This window comes from Columba livia, chromosome 3 (assembly GCF_036013475.1).
Source record: "Columba livia isolate bColLiv1 breed racing homer chromosome 3, bColLiv1.pat.W.v2, whole genome shotgun sequence".
Classification (NCBI taxonomy): Eukaryota; Metazoa; Chordata; class Aves; order Columbiformes; family Columbidae; genus Columba; species Columba livia.
This window is the reverse complement of record NC_088604.1, coordinates 5,169,997-5,189,730: the sequence shown is the minus strand read 5'-3', so window position 1 is coordinate 5,189,730 and position 19,734 is coordinate 5,169,997. Positions and strand designations below refer to the sequence as shown.

At 37.9% G+C, this 19,734-nt stretch overlaps 1 protein-coding gene across 4 annotated transcripts in view; it reads left to right on the top strand.

Annotated features, from left to right (window-relative positions):
• TFAP2D (transcription factor AP-2 delta) overlaps positions 1 to 9,720 on the top strand; it is a 48,686-nt gene extending 38,966 nt beyond the window's left edge. For 3 of the 4 annotated variants that reach the window (XM_021294409.2, XM_021294408.2, XM_013368613.3), the window contains one exon: positions 8,714 to 9,070. In XM_021294409.2, coding sequence (XP_021150084.1) covers positions 8,714 to 8,933 — 220 coding nt within the window. In that variant the 3' untranslated portion in view covers positions 8,934 to 9,070. Of the gene's footprint in view, positions 1 to 8,713 lie in introns of all 4 variants that reach the window. The other variant, XM_005507397.3, reaches the window with a different exon arrangement.
• The last annotated feature ends 10,014 nt before the right edge of the window (positions 9,721 to 19,734 follow it).

Below are 19,734 nucleotides of genomic sequence, written 5' to 3'. Positions count from 1 at the left end.
ACCAAAAATGACCTCATTCTGTGCTGGGAAGCCAGGAAATGTGACACAAAAATCTCTTGTTGAGGCTATACTCAGGAGATCTGTCTATCTTTCTTGGCTCACACATGCAGACTCTCTGACCTCATCAGTCAGCCTCTTAGTCTCACTTTCTTCACCTGTAAAATTGAGTACAGACATACCTTCTACATCTGCCTTCTGGACACTTGTGTCTGTACTAATCTGTAGCGTCTGGAAAGTTCAGGTATCCTACTAATGTCATCCATCATATAGGGAAACAAACACCCACCAATTACAGAAGTTGGATTTGATCCTTTAACTTCATGGTTACATTTCATCAAGATGCAAAATCACATCCAGATCATCTATCATATATATGAGATAAAGACAGGAAAAGGAAAACTACTTTGTTGCATGTGACATTTCTTTCAGTGCAGAAACCCTATAAAAACAGACCAAGAAAAAATAGACTCAGGATACTAAAGAGAGATAATGAAAGCTATCAGCATCATCACAAATTATTCTGTGTTTTGCTTAGCCATCCAGCTGATACAAAACATCCTTCCTGTGAAACACTTTGAGACAGGAGTTTTGTTGTTTAGCTAGTCTGTGAGCCTGGAGCTGTCAGCCTCCTGCGAGTGCCTGGCATCACACTGACAAGGTGATATGAAAAGTGACAGGCAAGAAACCAGAGGCTCAGAATTTGGAAGCAGCGAGAAAGTAACATCCTTCTTTCTGAAGGGTAAAAGGGAGCAATGAAATGGGTTTTGAAGCTCAACATATTTTTAAAATTGTAACAAAGAGCCAAGCCCAAAGCCTTACTGGTGTGTTGCCTTTACAGATGAACTTTCCCTCCTCACATATTGTTGTATCTTTTTTACGCTTGTTTGCTTGCCAGGAGGTAGACCAGCTGCTGTCATAATTCCAGTCATTTGATTAGCAGTAGCAACCTTCTGTTTGGATGCACGGACTGAAAGAAGCCTGGTGCGCAATGAAGTCTGTGGCGAAACACCACTGGTGCCCTCTAGAGTTCCCTGATTTCCACAATCTCTTTCAATCTGGCTTTAGATTCAGCTGAGCAGGGCAAAACTGGTTCCCAGTGCTGAGGTATTAGTAATCAACAAATTATTCCTTCTTTTTCTTTTTTTCTTTTGATTTTTTCTCTTTCCTTTTCTCTTTCTCTTTCTCTTTCTCTTTCTCTTTCTCTTTCTCTTTCTCTTTCTCTTTCTCTTTCTCTTTCTCTTTCTCTTTCTCTTTCTCTCTTTCTTTCTCTTTTCTTTTGTCTTTTCCTTTGTCTTTTTCTTTCTTATCCTTTGTCTTGTTCTTGTTCTTGTTCATTTTTCTTGTCTTTTTATTTGCCTTTGCCTTTTTCTTTGTCCTTTTTTTTTGCCTTTTTCTTTGCCTTTCTTTTTCTTTTTCTTTTTCTTTTTCTTTTTCTTTTTCTTTTTCTTTTTCTTTTTCTTTTTCTTTTTCTTTTTCTTTTTCTTTTTCTTTTTCTTTTTCTTTTTCTTTTTTTTTTCTTTTTCTTTTTTTCTTTTTCTTTTTCATTTTCTTTTTCTTTCTTCTACTTTTTCTTCTTCTTCTTCTTCTTCTTCTTCTTCTTCTTCTTCTTCTTCTTCTTCTTTTTCTTCTTCTTCTTCTTCTTCTTCCCTTTTTCTTTTCACTCTTTCTACTCCCTCTTCTTCTTCTCTTCTTTATCATCATCTTCTTTCTTTTCCTTGACTATTTACCAAAGGCATTAGAATTCTTTCCTCTGGTATTTTCCCCTCAATCCCTGTCCTAGGGGGTTCCATCTTTGATCTTTCCATAGAAAGGTTTCAGTCACCTTCTCCTGCTCTGCTTATGACCAAAATCCTTTTGGAAGACTGTGAATATCTAACGTTGCCAATGATTTTTATCATGAGTCTTATGAGACCGTATTCCCTTACAGTCACAATTTATGGAGTCAATAGAACAGATGAAAATCTGTTTTATTTATCCTCTTCCTTAACAAGCAAGTTCCATGATTACCAAGGAAAAATCAAATATACATTCACCAAAGATGGAAAAAGTCCTGGGGGGATTGTTTTGTTTTTCAATCCAGCACTCAAGATTTCTTAAAACATTTAAGGCACTCTTGTGTTTCCCCAAAAAGAAAAGGAATCCCCTCCCCTCATTTCCAAATTATAAGGTTGCAAACTTGCATTGTCACTTGCCATCAGCATGTTTACTTCTTGGTCTTTCTTGTTTGAGGGGGACAATGAAGCTTCTTGACTATGTTAACTGCCTCACTGGAAAAAAATCTATGCATGGTAGCAATTTGGATGAATCTCATTCATTTCACTTTTTTTTCCCATAGAGAAGAGATGTAGCCATTAATTAACTGAAAGGAGAAAGTGAAGGAGCTGATAGCTGAGGGTCATGCTCACTCTTTGTAAAAAGTATCCAGTCATCTTGGATCTGTGGTCTCACTGGTGTATTTCCACAGGTAGCAATGGGTGGCGAGGCTGTTTTTCATCCACAGTTAGCCAGAATCTTTTACTCATTCAAAACTGGCAAGTCACAGCATTATCCAGTGTTATAATTGGAGGATATAATATCATATACTGGAAATATTTCACGGCAAGCATCCAAGGACTTTTGTGAGTGCCATGCTCAGGAGTCTATAGCTCAGAAACAATCCATAGTCACAGTCTTAGATGTTTCAGATATGTTCCCTGGGCAATACTCCTAATGTGGAAAGTCAGTACTGAGGCCTAAAATATACAGAGCTGAAACAGAATATTCTGGAAATATGTAGTATCAGCTTTAGCACTTTCTTCTTAAATGCTCCATTGTTTTTACACATGGTAGAAGGGGATCCATCTGCTTAGAAGATCGTGTCCTTAATATGCTTTTTGGTTATGAACAGAAAGCAAGCATTACTTTGCAAAGTAACTTTTGTATGTGCTGTTTGCCACTCTGATCCTGTAGACTACTTATCTCTGTAATATATACTGGTCATGTTCCAATGTTTCCCTTAACTATCAGTCTAACTTCTGTCGTGGTTAGGTGTACTGACCTTCTGAAGTAAAGTTGTCTCAGTCTAATTCTCCAGACAACCTTCACAGGACATCCCTTGAAATCAAGAGAAGCACCTCAAAGTCAAGAGAGACGTCTCTAAATTAGGATGTTGCTTGTATTGGTGAAGAGATTCAAATATTTTTCAATTTCCTTTACAGACATCAAGTCTTATCAGATCTGATTATTTGTCATCTACATGTGTTATTACATAAGAATAAACATGAAATGATTTTCACATTCAAAGTTCTGAGAAAGTCCAACCAATAAGTTCAAGCTTGCTTTTTATTCATTATTATTGTTTTAAAGTATTTATTTTAAATGAGGGTGTAAACATTCAGTGCAGATGGCCTCTTCTCCCCCACTGAGAGGGAATCTGTTTCTTTTGCCGCATGTCGGAGTTTCACCAGCCTGGGGTATGGAGAAGTCCTTGAGATAGTTGGCAAATGATAGTCCAAGCCTTCAGGCACACTTGGATCTTTTCACTTTTAAGTAAGGCCATCATTAAAACATGAGCAGACATAATTGCATCATAGCCTGGGCAGAATTGCAGGCAGGTCTGGATGTCCTTAAGCACAAGGATTTATAACATGTTGGCCTGATATCCATTGCCGTCTTTCTGCAGCTTGCTATGCACAGTACCCAAATCAGAGATTTCAGCCCTGCCTTTTAGAACAACAAAGTTAGTTTATAGAAGTTACAATGAGATGCACTACAAAGCTGCCAATACCCAAAAGACTCCATTATGAAACCACCATTTATTTTAGGCTTTTAAACCCAAATGAAAGTGTTACAATGAAAGAAACTTGTTTCATAGACCTGGAGTGTACCAAAAATGAACCTTCAGTGGCAGCTCAGTTAGTCTGAAAAGTCAAGCAACTAAATATGACTTTCAGGAAACATATTTGAATGTGTTGCTATTAATCTTCTGTTCGTCATATCTGATTTAAATGTAAAATCAGGTTTTCTCCCCAACCTGAAACTTGCTTTCATGAACTAAGGGAAATTATCCAACTTTCTTAGATTTTTCACAGACTTTACCTTGCAGAGAAATAAAGGCCACCAAAACAGAGCAAGTGGAAACACTGATAAAAATGTAAGATAAAGCAGAAGATAGCATCTCTCAGTCTTTTTTTGGGGGGGGCCTCAGTTCCAGAAGGACAGGGAACTGCTGGAGAGAGTCCAGCACAGAGCCACAAAGATGATTAAGGGAGTGGAGCATCTCCCTTATGAGGAAAGGCTGAGAGAGCTGGGTCTCTTTAGCTTGGAAAAGAAGACACTGAAGGGCAACCTCATTAATGTTTATAAATATATAAAGGGTGAGTGTCAGGAGGATGGAGCCAGGCTCTTCTCGGTGACAACCAATGATAAGACAAGGGGCAATGGGTATAAACTGGAACACAAGAGGTTCCATTTAAATTTGAGAAGAAACTTCTTCACAGTGAGGGTGACAGACACTGGACCAGGCTGCCCAGGGGGTTGTGGAGTCTCCTTCTCTGCAGACATTCAAAACCTGCCTGGATGCCTTCCTGGGTAAACTCATCTATGTGTTCCTGCTCTGGCAGGGGGATTGGACTGGATGATTTTTCGAGGTCCCTTTCAATCCCTAAAATTCTGTGATTCTGTGAACATTGCATACAATAAAGCTAAAAAAATCCACCCTGACAGGGGCATGGCAAGGAGGGCTGGCCAGAAATTTTCCATAAAATGGTTTCTCTCAATAAGCTTCATGGGAAAATTACTAAGCTCTCCATATCCCCATCTGTGGAGAAGAATATATTCATCAGGGACTGCAAGCAGAGTTGCCATGATACTTTGCAGAGCCATTTCACTAAAAAAAGTGTTGGCTTTTTTATAAGGAATACGAAGTTATGTTGAAAAAAAATGCCATATTTGATGATTAGTGGTACGTAAGAGGTTAAGCTGTAAAGGATGTAGACCCCTAACTTACCCCATAAAATCCTTTGCCTAGAAACACTGGTTAGACAACAAGTTCAAGATTCCATTTGGATGAAATACCCATATCTGGATGTCTCCATATAAGCTGGATGTCTAAGCTTCCCATGTAGTCAATGAAGACCTAGAACAATTTATAGCTGAGTAAACATTAGTATGAAGTGGTTTTTTTTAGATGCTGTGAGTTATGCTGTCAGTCCATTGCTGCTTTAAAAGTGTGCTGCTCTCCTGTAAGCCTTCTGCACTACCAGTCCACCTGACACAGATGTCTTGTTAGCACAGGGCATCTCAAATAGCATTAACCACACATTTTTATTCAGCTTGATGGAGCCCTTGGTGTAGCCAGAAGAATGGTGAAGCTCACCATAAAGGAGACACGTCCATTTCATGTAATAAATCATCCAGACTTCTCTGACTGTATTGAATGTAGCCCTGGTGCTCAATTCATTTTCTTAAACACTGGCATCTAGTGCCATGGGAGACACACAAACACAACCTGCCTGGTGTCAAAACACCTAGAAGCAAGGTAGACTTAAGTCCTATATCGTATCCAGCAAATCTGTGCAGATGTTTCACTGCAGACTCTCACACATAAGAAACTACTTTAAGTCCCCTTTGATTGTAATGGGAGATTAGGCATTGTTGATGTATACACCTACAAGTTGGTACCTATGCTCACGTGTCTTGATATTAGATTTTGTCCCATTCTGGTATTTTCTACAGTTTTGTTCAGCATTTGAGAACATAGAAATTTTCTACCCATTTTCTTAGCCATACAGATGACTTCCGAGACAGTCTCTGTAAGTTTTGACTGTAGCATTCCCACTTTGCTCTTCAGCATATATTGAGCTATCATGTGAAGAGAGACAATTGTTCAAGAGTCAAAAGGTTCAAAGACAGCAGGCTGGAAGATTTCTTTTCTACTCAATCCTTTGTTAAACTTACTATTTGCATCAACTAGAAATGAATGACTGCAGATATTGTCAACTTTAAAAATAGATAAACAAGTTTATTTTGCATCCAAGATCATAAATATTTTTATATATGTGTTGGTATAGACCGAGGAGATCACACAAGCACTGTAAAAATCATGAGATATTCTAACTAGCAATGATATTTATGAATTTCCTTTTCTTGCTTTCTGTTATTGTAAGCTCCATCACATTTTCATTTCTCTGGATTTATGAAGACTAAAATGGTGATAAAATCCAACACAAAATCTTGAAATTGCCTGATTCCTAAAAGGACTTGAAAGGGCTAAAAATAGTCTTATCTATATGCTACTCCTAATCTTGGTTTTACTGCTGTTAAAAACATGACTTACAATTACAGTGACACAGATTTTTATTTTCCTGGTATGTCAGGCATTTCTAAAAAAATATATATAAAAAGTCACAGTGAGGCATGTTTACATCTTTTTAATACTGAATTAAAAAGATCCAGATATTACTACAAGTTCAAACTTAAAGAGTCATGATATTGTTAACTGATGTCTGCAAAATGGTCTGCAAATATTTAATTATAATTTCTCTTTCATTACTAACTGGGGGTAAACATCAATTCCTGCTTTGAGAACTGCCTGGAGACTGACAGATAAACATTCTAAAAACTAGTTATTTATTAATAGCCTTTGGGAGACCTTTTATAAAAGACTGGGCCACTCCCAATCTGAAATGGAGATAGATTTCCAAAATAAGGCCTCATTTTGATTAGGACTCCTATAAGTTGGGTGTCTTCCTCAGGATACCAGCTTTCCAACCAAACAGTGTTCCAATGTTCAGCAGGCAGAAAGATCATCCTAAAAGATATCTTAGAGCTTTTCCTATGTTGTGTTTTTTGTTGGTTTTGTTGTTGTTGTTGTTTTTTAATACTCTTCAAGCATCCTGGCAATTGTCTATGTCCTGTACAACTTCTTTTCTCTGGGTGTCTACTTTTTCATTTTTTTTATAAAACAGCTGGAAAGACTGAGAAGCCAAAGTGCAGAAGAGAGAGGTTCTCAATGTAGTGAAATGTTCCCATTTTTGACCTACACACAGTTCTCTGTGTTAGAGCAGGGTTTACTGATGTGGTACCTGAGACACCCTGAGAGTTACTGCAGGGACAAGATCTTAACTGTCATGGGGTGGAAAATAGTCACTGTTTTATCAGAAACACTGTAATGTTTTGTTATGTTTTGGTTTTGGGGTTTTTTCCTCACCCAAACCAATATAAGGTATTGATTTCTCAAAAATGTCTGCAAATGCAGAAATCAGGTTTTGTTCCTCTCATTTTTTTTCTGCCCTGAGCAGAACTGAGATAACTGAAATCAGTCTTTTAAAATCTGCAATGAGATTTTAACCTTTGAAATAATTTTTCATTTATGTTTCTAAATGAAAATTTTAAATCTGGAGTGCTATGGGTTTTTTCATTGTTGGTTGGTTGGTTGTGGGGTTTTTTTTGTTTTTCATTTAGCACTTATCAAATTACATCATTATAACAATGAGAATAAATTATTTCCTCATAGTAAGGTGTCTGGTACAACTTCAGTTTCACTGACCCTTACATAAATAGTTTATACTGTACACGTAACACTTATGCGAATAGGGCTGGAGCTGATTGTCTAAAAACTGGTCTCTAGTGCCATTTCTGATATCTCAAGGTATCTGAGACATCCTCACAGAGATGGTATCTAAGAGATGGGACCTGTGGGAAACTTGCACACTTCTGGATATGCAGGAGGAAGCCAGGCTGGATGCCCAAAACATCTCAAGTGATTGTAGATACACATGTGTGCAGAAATGCTCCTCTAAACTGTGATGAGATTAACTCACTTTGGCTCTGCATGGCAAATGCATTAATAGGTCATTTAATTAGCTGTTAAGTGAGGAGCACCACTGAAATTCAGCTAGTTTGCAGTGCAGGAAAACAAGAAAAATTGAGTCTTATATTGAAAAAAACTCTTATTTGGATGAAACGTGCAACAGGATAAATCTATAGTAGTAAATTCAACACCACCAGAGCAAAGCTGTTGGAACCTGGTTGTTTTTACTACTGACTGGTTAGGATGGTCCATTAATTTAGCAGGGCTGAACCAGCCCTGTGTGAAACATTTCCTGGGCCTTGTTTGGTCATCAGCATTGGCCAGGGACTATTCTCAACTAGTGGTTAGGTTTCCACCCTATTGGATGCTCAGAGGGCTTAGCAGCATGGATATGGCCAAAGCATGACAATTGTGCTGATGGTCTGAGATTGCACCTCAGCAGTACTTAATTTCTTAATACAGATACGGCCAAATATATCCATGTAGAATAGCTAGGTCTTGTTGTTCAAGGCTCTGATCTAGGAGAGTGAATAAAGCACACAAAACTGTTTTCATTTAACTGAGAAGGGGAGATAAAAACCTTTTGGGACTGGAAAAGTAGCGATGTTGGGGAGTCCAGGGCATGGAGCCTCTTTTGGTCTCTCTGAAGTCAACAACTTGTGTCAATCTGCATCAGCCAAGGATCCATCCTACAGTGTTTCAGAACCAAGAGTCCTACCAAAACCAGCCTTTGAAGCTGTATGTAATCTGCTTTTCAGGTCCACTCTTTCCTGTTTCTCCCATAGGTAATAAATAGTTTAGGGAGCAAACCTTGAATTTCACTATAGCAAAATAAGTGTACTCTAAACTCTTCAATGAACATGAGTGCATTTATATTTATGTGCATGTGTGTATTTCTTTCTCTCTCTTTCCTATTTGTAGTTTGATCACTCATGGTTTTGGAACTCCTGCAATATGTGCTGCCCTAAGCACTTTCCAAACTGTTCTCAGTGAAATGCTGAACTACTTGGAAAAGCACACATCGCACAAAAACGGAGGAGCGGCGGAATCTGGCCAAGGACACGCCAACTCAGAGAAAGCCCCCCTGCGGAAAACTTCAGAGGCTGCTGTGAAAGAGGGCAAAACAGAAAAGACAGACTAGCTACATCAAACAGAATCTATTTCAAGAGAGTCTTGCTGCTGATATTTTTTTTAAATATATATATCATTGAGGGCAATTTATCTCCAGTGGACCAAATCCAAAAAAAAAAAAAAAAAGGGGAAAAAAGAAAAAAGAAAAAAAAAGAAAAAAAAAAGAAACAAACAAAAATGAAAATAAAAAAGAGAAAGATTAAAACAGAGAGAAAGAGGGAGTGTGAGAGAGGAAAGTATTCAACCCTAAGGACAGCAGTGTACAGTAATTGTGTGATGAAATTGTCACTTTTTTAAAATTTATGTTGCTCTAAACTACTGTTTTGTGCACGTAGTATTTGATTGTTCTGAATGATACACTAACACTGTTTTTTATAAGCACTTCTGGACTTGGCTGAGGTGGCACATGAAATCTGAAGCACTTTCTTCTCCAGCAGCACAGTTAAGGCCAGCGCATCAGTTGTGGGACACACAGTTCCAGCATCCTGGCTTTGCTGGCATGCTGGATAGATTGAAAGAAGGGCTTCCTCTGATCCATTGGAAATGCCTGATCTACTCACTATTGGGAAAACAATAAGGAAACCTGGCAAAAGAGGAGTTCTTGGGCCGTGGGACAAATGAACTGTTTGGTGTTGGGGACTGCTCATCCCCAAGTGGGAATGTACAATAAAGCTGCACTGGAATGAGGCCAGAACCTGTTGGGAATCTGTCCTGACCATTCAAGCAGCAGCTGTGGTGTCTTTTGTGAAAAGAGCATGGCAGACTAAAATGAAAAAAAAAAAAACAACAACAACAAACCCTTGATAGTTTCAGTAAGAGTCCTGATGCCTCTGTGAACTTCAGTTTAAATGACAGCACGGGCTTCTGCCCTCTATCTTCTCAGCCCCTCGTCCTACAACACTGCAGTCTGCCACACCTGGGTCTTTGTTCAAATGGATCAATGGAGGCAACTGGAATCACCTTTTGTGTTGCCTCTATTTTATGATGCTTTCTTTTCCTCAACAGCTTGTTTCTGCAGCTTTATTGTCTTTAGAAATCCAGCTGAAGTACAGAGCTCTAACAGAATCCACTCACTTACTGAAAAGAAAATAAAACCCAAATGACAAATAAGGCAGATTGGCTTGGTCCACAGAAGCTAAGTGGTAACAACCCTGCTAATGTACTTTTGAAATATCACTTTATCACCTACCACACATCCTTACACAGAAAACATTGGAGACATAGTTTGAGCTTAAGACTCTCTGAGTCAAGAGGCATTTTCCAGTCACATTCTAACTTCTTCCACAAGACTTTTATTCCATTCTTTTTCTTGTTTCTCTGGCACCAATTTATTGAGAAAGTTAGGAAGGATTGATATTACAAGGTGGGGTTATGCTGGCCATCTAAACTCCTTTTAAGATCAGCAGAAACAGACCTTTTCTTCCAAGGGACAATTCATCTCTTTCTATGGTAGGAAATAATATAGTTGTCCACATGTAAGTGTTTAGAGAAATTTGAGATGTTTTAAGGCATCTGAGACAGTCACAGAGTTTTGATAGACGTGATATGAAATCTATAGGAGAACTGGATGCACCTGGAGGGGGAGCTGGAGGATCCCAGAAGACAGTAGTAGATACCTATGGGTGGCCACTTGACTTGCACACCAAGTGTCTAGGACAAGTCTAAGGGATCATCTGGAAGTGCCTTTCATTCTGCACAGGTAATGGTTGGAATGTAACAGCAGCATTTACATTATACGTGACTACAACTCAATTAGTCACCCTCTTCTCCTTACAATCAGTGGAAAGAGAAAAGCACTTATAGTACACAGTTTATCTCACCTCAAAGTAACGATGACTCATGCCCCAAAAGCGTGTGCTTCTCTTAACTAGGTATAAAAGAAGTCAAGGATAAAAATGCTCATACAAATGTACCTCTATCATAGCTTTCTACAACTAGTTAGCATGTATCGCATCTTGGATGACTGGCTTTAGGCTAAACCCAGGGACCAGGACAAATATCTGAGGTTTACAGTCATGACGTAAGGAGTCAAACTGAATCAACAAGATCAGACTTGCCTTCCAACAGTATTCCAAAGGGAATAGAGCACTTATGGCACAGTGCTGTTCCTCTTGAGGTCAACAAGGACATTGTTATCATGGTGAAAAAACATGCTAAGAACTAATGAGTTCTTATTTGGTCACATAAGGGACTCTCAAAAAAAAAAAAAAAAAGGTCTTACGATTTTGTCCAGATTTGTCCTTGTTTATGATAGGTATATAACTTAGATACCTACTTTAGTGCTATATAGGCAACCTCTGTGCATTGAGGGATATAGATGGATCTCCATGGGACTCCACCCCCTTAAAATACTGAGATCAGCTAAGTGCCTAACAGAATTTAAACTTTACTGAATGAATTTTTCACTCCAGCACCTCTGGAGAAGTGCTAAAATCAAATGAATGATCCTCAGAGATGTCTTCAACAGAAACATCAGGGAACTGTTCTAGAACATTAAATACTTGAGTGTGAAAGTAGGTAACCATGACTAAAAGTGAAAAGGAAATGCATTCTACTTTTTCTATTGTACAAACTGAGGTAGAGAAATGGAGAAGGGGAAAAAAATCACAAGTTGGGCTGTCAGATACACAGATTTGTGACAAGAAAATGTACTGTAAAACAATTTAATTATGGTCCTCTACTTCAGAATGTGGATGAATTTAAATCATATTTGGATGAAGGAAAAAAAAAAAAGAAGAAAAGTTTCTTAAACACTTTTACGTTTTCCTCACTAAAACACCAGTCTTTTGGAGAAGAGGGCATGACCGACTGTGTAGATTATTCTGTAAAACTCTTGAGAAAGCAACATTTTATTACAATCAAATTCAAGTCTCTGATGTTGGAAATAATATGCTTACAACATTATTTGAAATATTTACATATGCAGGATATGGTCCAATGTCCCAACTATAATTTGCTTAAAGACTTACATCTTTTGGTATTACATGAGCACTATGAGCCTTTGCTCTGCAGGTAGCAAATTATTTTTTACCTAGATTACCATTTGATCTGTTAATATTAATAAACCTGAGCACTCTTGAAGACCCAGAAGTTCCAGTTTTTGACTTATCGACCCATACAGATTTTTGGTAAGGTTCAATACAGATCTGATTCAACCTGAGTGAACTGCTATATTCTTACCATTAAAAGGCTATCTGCATCCCAAACCTTCTTTAGTATCTTAGCAAATTTTAACAGCAGAATTCTTTTAAAAAGGTAGATGTGAAGTTTGTTGACATTCACAGGCTCTCTATTATTTATTTTTATCTGTACTTAATGATTTTATTAAGAGAAAAAAAATACTACTGCTTTTTCTGCTGAGCTAGCTATCAGAGCAGTTTGGTCTCAAAATGCCTTTAGTTTTTGAAAATTGAACTTTCAGTGCAATTTTAAGCAACGAATTGTTGCCATCTCAGAGCACACTCATGAATTAGATCAACCTGAAGGAAGGGCATGGTATGAAGATAGCAGGTGATCACTGGTAGCAAATTCAGTATATTTGTACCTTTTTGACTTTGAAATTAACCTGATCTAAAAAAAAAAATCTCCCTTTGAGATATCATGGAATTGTTTACTCCATTCAGGTCAAAAGCACTGCAGGAGTACAGTAAAGCATCTAGACCATTGCCAAAGCAATGAATTAGGTTCATGCTTCAAGTGCTGGGTATTTGGATGCTGTTGTACTTCAGTCCATTGCTCAGCTGTGTATGCATTATGCCTTTCCCACCACAAATCTCAAAACGCTTTACTAGGTCTCTGAACTTACTTCTTATACTAAGCCCTGACACCTTTGACTCACAAAGACCAACTATTGATACTTGGATTTGTTAGCAAATTACTCATGAACAAAACACACTGAATAACCACATGCCTTTCTTCCTGGGGCAATGTGTTACTGCGAGTATGAACTGCTCGTGTGTTGACTAAGCTCTCCAAATCAACAAGGAATCTGGTCTTTGAAATTTCTCTTTAACTTTTCCCCCCCAAAAAAAAACAATGACAAAACCAAATATGCTACAAAGCAGGCACAATGTATGATCCTTCCAGATCCTAGACCTCTTTGTAAATATTGCCCCAGCTCCTTTGAACATGACTCAGTGGCACAGCTGCAGCTCATAATTTTGCAGCAAGTCTCAAGACAGGATGATTTATTGTGCTAAGAGCCAATTTCTCTAGTTTTGTTTGTTTGTTTCCTAGTATCAACAAGCAGTTTTGCTCTTAGATGTCTTAGGAATCCAAAAGGACTGCTGATAAATTCCCAGGTCATTTTACTTTTGTTTATCCTTTGGAGAGTTGGTTTTGCTGCTCTAACTCTTAAAGGACAAGAAAAAATAGCATTGATAGAAGACATGAGCTTGCAACACAAGGAAGAATCAATGAGCATAATTATACAGGAACTGTGTTTGTAAAAATATCCTCTGCCCTCATTACAGGTTCAACAAGACTTCAACTACAGCTGTGTGGGGAATGGGGGAGGAAGATAAAGTCATTTTCCTTTGCCAGGTGAAGGTCATTTGGAGAGGTCTGATCTTTTTTATTGCTATTCTTTACTTTTCTTTGTTTTGTACAATTAATTCTGTTCTGTACAGCAGCTGTTGTGATTGTATTTAAACGTGAATGTGCACTTGGTCACCAACAAGCAATGTCCTATTTATTGGTTTGGGGTTTTGGTTTGTTTTGATTTTTTTTCCTTCTACTTAATTTAACTTAATTTATAATTCAGTGGTGAAAAACATAATCTTTTATATTTCTATTTCCTATACAAGCTACCTGTTTTACATGAGTCTATGAAGATAATGACCACATTTGATCAAACATTTCACGGCAATAAAATCTATGTTGATTTAAACCTGATTTGTCTGCTTCTTGAAAAGAATTTCCATCTCTGGATAAAGACAATCAAACCTGGCTAGGAACTTGATCTATGACATTACAGGATCTAGAACTTCCATTTAATAGTTATTACATACAAATCAGAGGAGCAGAAATACTATTCCCATATTACAGTGAGAAGATTATCTTATACAGAGATTAATGGTGGGATTTATTCCACATAATTATAGTTATATTAAATAAGTATCTCATCTAGAATCTGTTAACCAGATTTCATTCATGATGTATCAAGAAAAAGACAAAATGCAAGGCAATTTGTACTGTTCTAAAGCAGAAATCAAAGCTGGATGGGATGATTTACTTTCTATTAGTCTCTCTCAGTTGACCACAGAGGAAAAGTGGCAGGAATCTTAGTCTCTGTCCGTTGACAATGGATACAACCTAGAAAATTATTTAACCTTGAATACTTAATATTTAGATGACCAGACTACATCGAGATATATGCCCTCAGAAACGACTTACACATGATTGCATAGAAAGGCTGTGATAATGCTGGCAATCAAATCCACATCTCCACAGACTCAAACTAATTCTTTAATCTTCTCTCTGCAAAGTTACAGCACTTCATTTCCAAGTCCTATTTCAGCTGAGGTTCTGTGTTAGTTGCCAACGTGCTCACTCCGGGTTTTGATGTCAGTGTTGTTGCACAAAGTTTGACTCTTCTCAGGCTGAAACAATGAGAATAAAAAATAAAAAAGTAAAAAAAAGTAAAAAAACCCAAACAAACAAACAAAAAAACAAACTTTAGATGTAATTAGCACCCTCTTTCAGGTATGACTTGAATTAACTCTAGCTTAGATGTTTCATCAAACTTTAAAAAAAAAATGGACCTGAAAATTTGCTGAAAAAAATTCAGAAAGAGGGGGTTTTTTAAGTGCTTTCCTAGTCATTCTGTTTCAAAGCTGTTTGGGAACCTGATGACAACTCTTCTTTCTGTGTTGTTTCAGTGCTTGCAGAAATGACTTTATGCGGAATTCTAGACAATGACATACCAAGGACAAAGCTGCAATGGCAGAAACTTCAGAAGTATTTCAGGTGAAAAAGGAAAAGGCTTAGGAGGCAGTTACCACATGTTTAAACTTGGTTTATCCAACCCTCACCTCTGTTCCCTAAGAAATGAAATCTCAATAATTAATATTACCTCTCTGATCTTCTGGGAAATACAGTTTCCCAGGTGCTATAGAGAATTCCTCTGATTAATTCTGTATATGCTCTTCTCCAAATTCAGATGAAACACAACCATGACAAATTCATCAGTATTTTGAATACAGACACATGATATGTTGCCTCTCCCATCTCTCTTCACTTTGGTGTGTAAATTTTCCACTCACTCCATTAGAACAAAAAGAAGACAAACCTGATGAGATTTGCAGAAGTGCAATGCCAAAATACATGTCAATGTGCACGAGTAGCCTCTAATTTGTAGACATTGTAACATACAAGAAGATGAAAAAAAGTAATAGGGAAAAAGTCGACCTCTATCAGACTTTAAATGCAAACTGCATGCAGAGAGCTTCTGCAAATTCACATTCAAAGTGGGTGACCAGGCAAAAAAGGAACCAAATATGTAATATTATAAGTGCCTGGAAGTTTCAGAATTAGCAGATGTTATGAACTATGTACAGTGATATTTGTCCATGTGTTCAACAACAGAACTCCCACTCATGTTAGAGAGGCTGGGTGCTCACTTATATTTTACTGGAAAATACAGTCTAATTTCTATGTACCCACCAAAAGCCAAATCTAACAAAACGTCTGCCCTCCTAACTGCTATTTGGGTTCACCTTCAGAAAGAAAAGACATGAACAAGAAATCAATGGGAACTTCAAACCTTAATGAAAGTGGTTGTTGCTCAGGGCAAAGGTTTATGTTGTTTGTTTTTGTTAGGTTGGTTGGTTTGTTGTTGTTTTAATGGAAATACAGTTGACTTAGTTGTATATACAGGTAGTTTATGAAGAAACTCACAATGTCAAGCTTTTGGAAAAAACATTACTAGAATTACACCACAGTGTGGGACAGAGTTCTGCTCATTCAGGATCTAGCACACTAGGCAGACCTTCACAAAGTCAATCAAGACATCATTTGCTGTTGTTTTATACCCACAGACACACTGAGGGCATTATTCACTCACCCACATATAAGCATCAAGTGATATTTCAGACAGCCTTGCATATCCTATCTGGTTTCCTTCTTCTTCTCCAGAAGATTTGAGATCTCTCACATCTTCACTGCATCTGTCAATCCCTTGCGTATATCTTGGATACTCAAGAAAACCTGAAATAGTACTAAACATCATCTTTCAGCAAACATATATGTACAGTACAGTCTATACACACAGTCTACATGCGCAGTATAATTTTGATTCAGTTGCTCACACACAGGCCATTTTAGCAGCCCAGGAGTATCCTGCTTGGTGTCCATCTACCACTCCAGAAGAGAATGAGCTTCCCACAGACCCCAGTGGATCTATCTTAGCAATGTCTATTAATACCTGATGGGGGGAGTAAACAAGACAGAACCAGACTCTGCTCAGTAGCATCAAGTGACAGTACAAGAGTTGATGGGCACAAACTTAAATACAAGAAACTCCATTGAAAAATAATAAAAACTTTTTGAACTGTGCATTTATTTGAACTCTAGACTAGCTTGACTAGAGAGGTTGTGGAGTATCCATCCTTGAAGATAATCAGAGGCTGACAATGTGCTCAAGATGACCCTGCTTTGAGTAGGACATGTAGAATAAATGACGTTGAGATGCCCTTTCCAACCTCAGCTAGTTTGTGATTCTGTGAGTCCTTTGGGCTCAGTTCAGTTGACCACACACAGGACCTAACAGCTTTTGAGGTAATTAAGGTATCCTGCCTAGTCTGTATGCACTTTTGCAGAGAGCACATGTCACATTTTCCAGCCTCACTCTGATTCCTTAGATACTCTAGTCCATAAATGCATGAAACTGTGAAAAGAGTAGCTGTCTTGCATTTAGTTACATCTTGGTACCTGTGCCAGTATAAGCCAATGTACTGGTGGCACATACACAGACAGTCATCACCTTATGAAGCTCAACAAAGGCCAATGAAGTTAGTGAAGGGCCTGGAACACAAGTCCAATGAGGAGTGGCTGAGGGACCTGGGAGAAAAGGAGGTTGAGGGGAGACCTTCTCCTCTACAACTACCTGAAAGGTGGTTGTAGCATGGAGAGTGTTGGTCTCTTCTCTCAAGTAACAAGTGATAGGATGAGAGGAAATGGCCTCAAGTTGTGGTAGGGCAGGTTTAGATTGAATATTTGGAAAATTTTCTTCACGGAAAGGGTTATCAGGCATTGGAACAGGCTGCCCAGAGAAGCGATGCAGACACCATCCCTAGGGGAGTTTGGAGGATGTATAGATGAGGTTCATAGGGACGTGATTTAGTCCCAGAGTTAGGTTATGGTTGGACTCAATGATCTTAAGGGTCTCTTTCAACCAAAATGATTCTATGATTCTGTGATTCAACCCCTGCATCTAGAGCCTTGGACTGGATGTGTAATGACAAGAGGATGAGTCCCATTACTGTTATCACCTAGAGCTATCTAGTTTTCACATGTGTTTTTTTTAATTAATTAATGCATTTAACAAAAATATTAATGAGCCACTCTGGGCCATCATTATGGTTAGCTAAATTAAGGAGTTATCAAAGCACTGAGACTTTGCTAATTAATATGCAGAGTGAAGCCAATAATAAAACTATGCAGAAAATCAGGAGTGGTCAGTAGAGAGCATATTAGAGGAATGGAATGCTCTGTGAATAAACTACTGGAAGTATGTCACGATATTGTGTCTTTATTTGTCAAATTTGGATCTTGGAAATAAATAAGGAAAGTTTCCATTGAAAATTTTCTATGATGTGAAAATGAAAATGAAAGACAAACAAACAATCCTTTATTCACCAGCAAAAATGTTGCACAATGAACTAGGGAAAGATATATCAGAAAAACAGCTTAAAAAGCAAAATAGCAATTTTGATTCAGATTGAAGGAGATTAGGATGAAGTTTGTTTCCCTTTACTCCTATTAATTAAAACTGAAAGTAGAAATGCTGTGTGACAAAATTACATTTGAAAACTGCATCAGAACACAATGCTTGTGGTGGAACCAAGTGTTTTGAGTAAGTAAAAAATATTCCATGCCTGCTCAACGAGCCAAGTACGCTATGGTAGCAGAAGAAGGTTTTGTGGATCCAATCTTGTCATTTTGGAACAGAATTAAGAGAGATATAACTGACCTTTGTCAACTTTTCATTGTTACCACATTAGTTTTTAACTCTCTTTGATGTGCCTTTCACTGAGACCCTAAACAAGACCATAGGTTAGCATAGGTCTCTAATTTTAGATAGAAGTTGGTTATCTATTTAGACTGGTTGATTAGAGCATCCACATTAATGGTAGAGGAAGCCTAGCTTGACTAAATACCTAACTTCAAGTAGGGGAAAAGGGAAAAGGGAAAAGAGAAATAATCTAAACTCACCTTCAGTTAAAATTAAATGGGAGGAACTTTTAATCACAAGAAGCCCATTCTGTTCTCCAGTTTTACAAGTTCAATTCATCCAACACAGTAGACAATGTTTTCAATTGCAGCTGGTATTACCACCTCTGTTCCAGATTCTTGACTGTTTTTAACCTGCTTAGCTAGACTCAAGGTTGTTGTCTTGAGAAAAACAATCATATCACCTCAAAAATGGTTGTTGTACAGACACATGCAAGAATCTGCACATTAAGAATATTCCTCATGACAACAAACGAGTTCATAGCAAAACTACACCAGTGGGAAACTGAGCAAACACAGATAAAGTTCTGAATCTTTTTTTTTTTTTTTTTTGGTTTGTCGATTGGCTGGTTGGTTGAAGTGTTTTTTATTAGTGCTGCTAAGCACTGCTTGGACTGATCTCTGGTCCTGAAGTCAATTATCATGGTCTTGCTATACCTATAGAACTAAATTTTAGCCACAAACCAGACAGGGAGTGGTCTCTAGCATTTGCTGAAAAGATGTTTCCACCAAGTAACCAAGGACATGATTGGTTTCTGTTCTGTGGTGTCTTCTGCAAGACACACAGACAGCAGGACAGGATGATGTAGATGCTCTTTCGGCTGTTCAAGCAACAAAAACATTATTTAGGGCAGTGAATATATTTTGATCTGTATTTATTGGTACACGTCTGCAGCCCTGTGCACATTTTCATATAAATTGTCTGCCAAAACTTAATCTCAATTCTACTCAGTACTCAATCAATTAGGATGGCAGGAGATGGATTTTGACTATCCAACCTCAGCTGCTATTAATATCTTCTGGGTAACCTCTCTCAGGAGTCTGTGTTCTGAGCTTTCAGAAGTAGCTTCTTGCCAGTCATCTGCTCCTTTAGATTAGTTGATTATGTTTCATTACATAAAATGTTCCTATCAGTCAGTTCTGAGACATAGATGATCTCAAACTTTGTGCAAAGTTCAGTAAAGACATACTACCCTGAGGAAGACCATTAAAAACTTTATCTGAAATATCTATACGTAATTTAGGTCAGACAAATGTGCTACTGCAACTATCAGCCAAGATCATAAGGTAAGAGGGCCAAATATGAAGCCAAAGTCACAGAAGCCAATGACTCATTAGCTTTTGAAGTAAGGTACACAGATCTTTTTAATTTTATAATGTTAAATGTTACAGAATTATGATGTGGATGTCCTGTAGGTCCTATGTCATATCTGTCAGCCCCATTTTTCAGGGATTCTTACCAGGATGAGAGGAAACCTCAGTGGACATACCCAGGCTCCAAGGTGTTCATGTGAAGAGCTGAATTTACTGTAGCTGCTGGATGACCCCATGATCAAGGTAAGAGTCCCACCTTATAGACA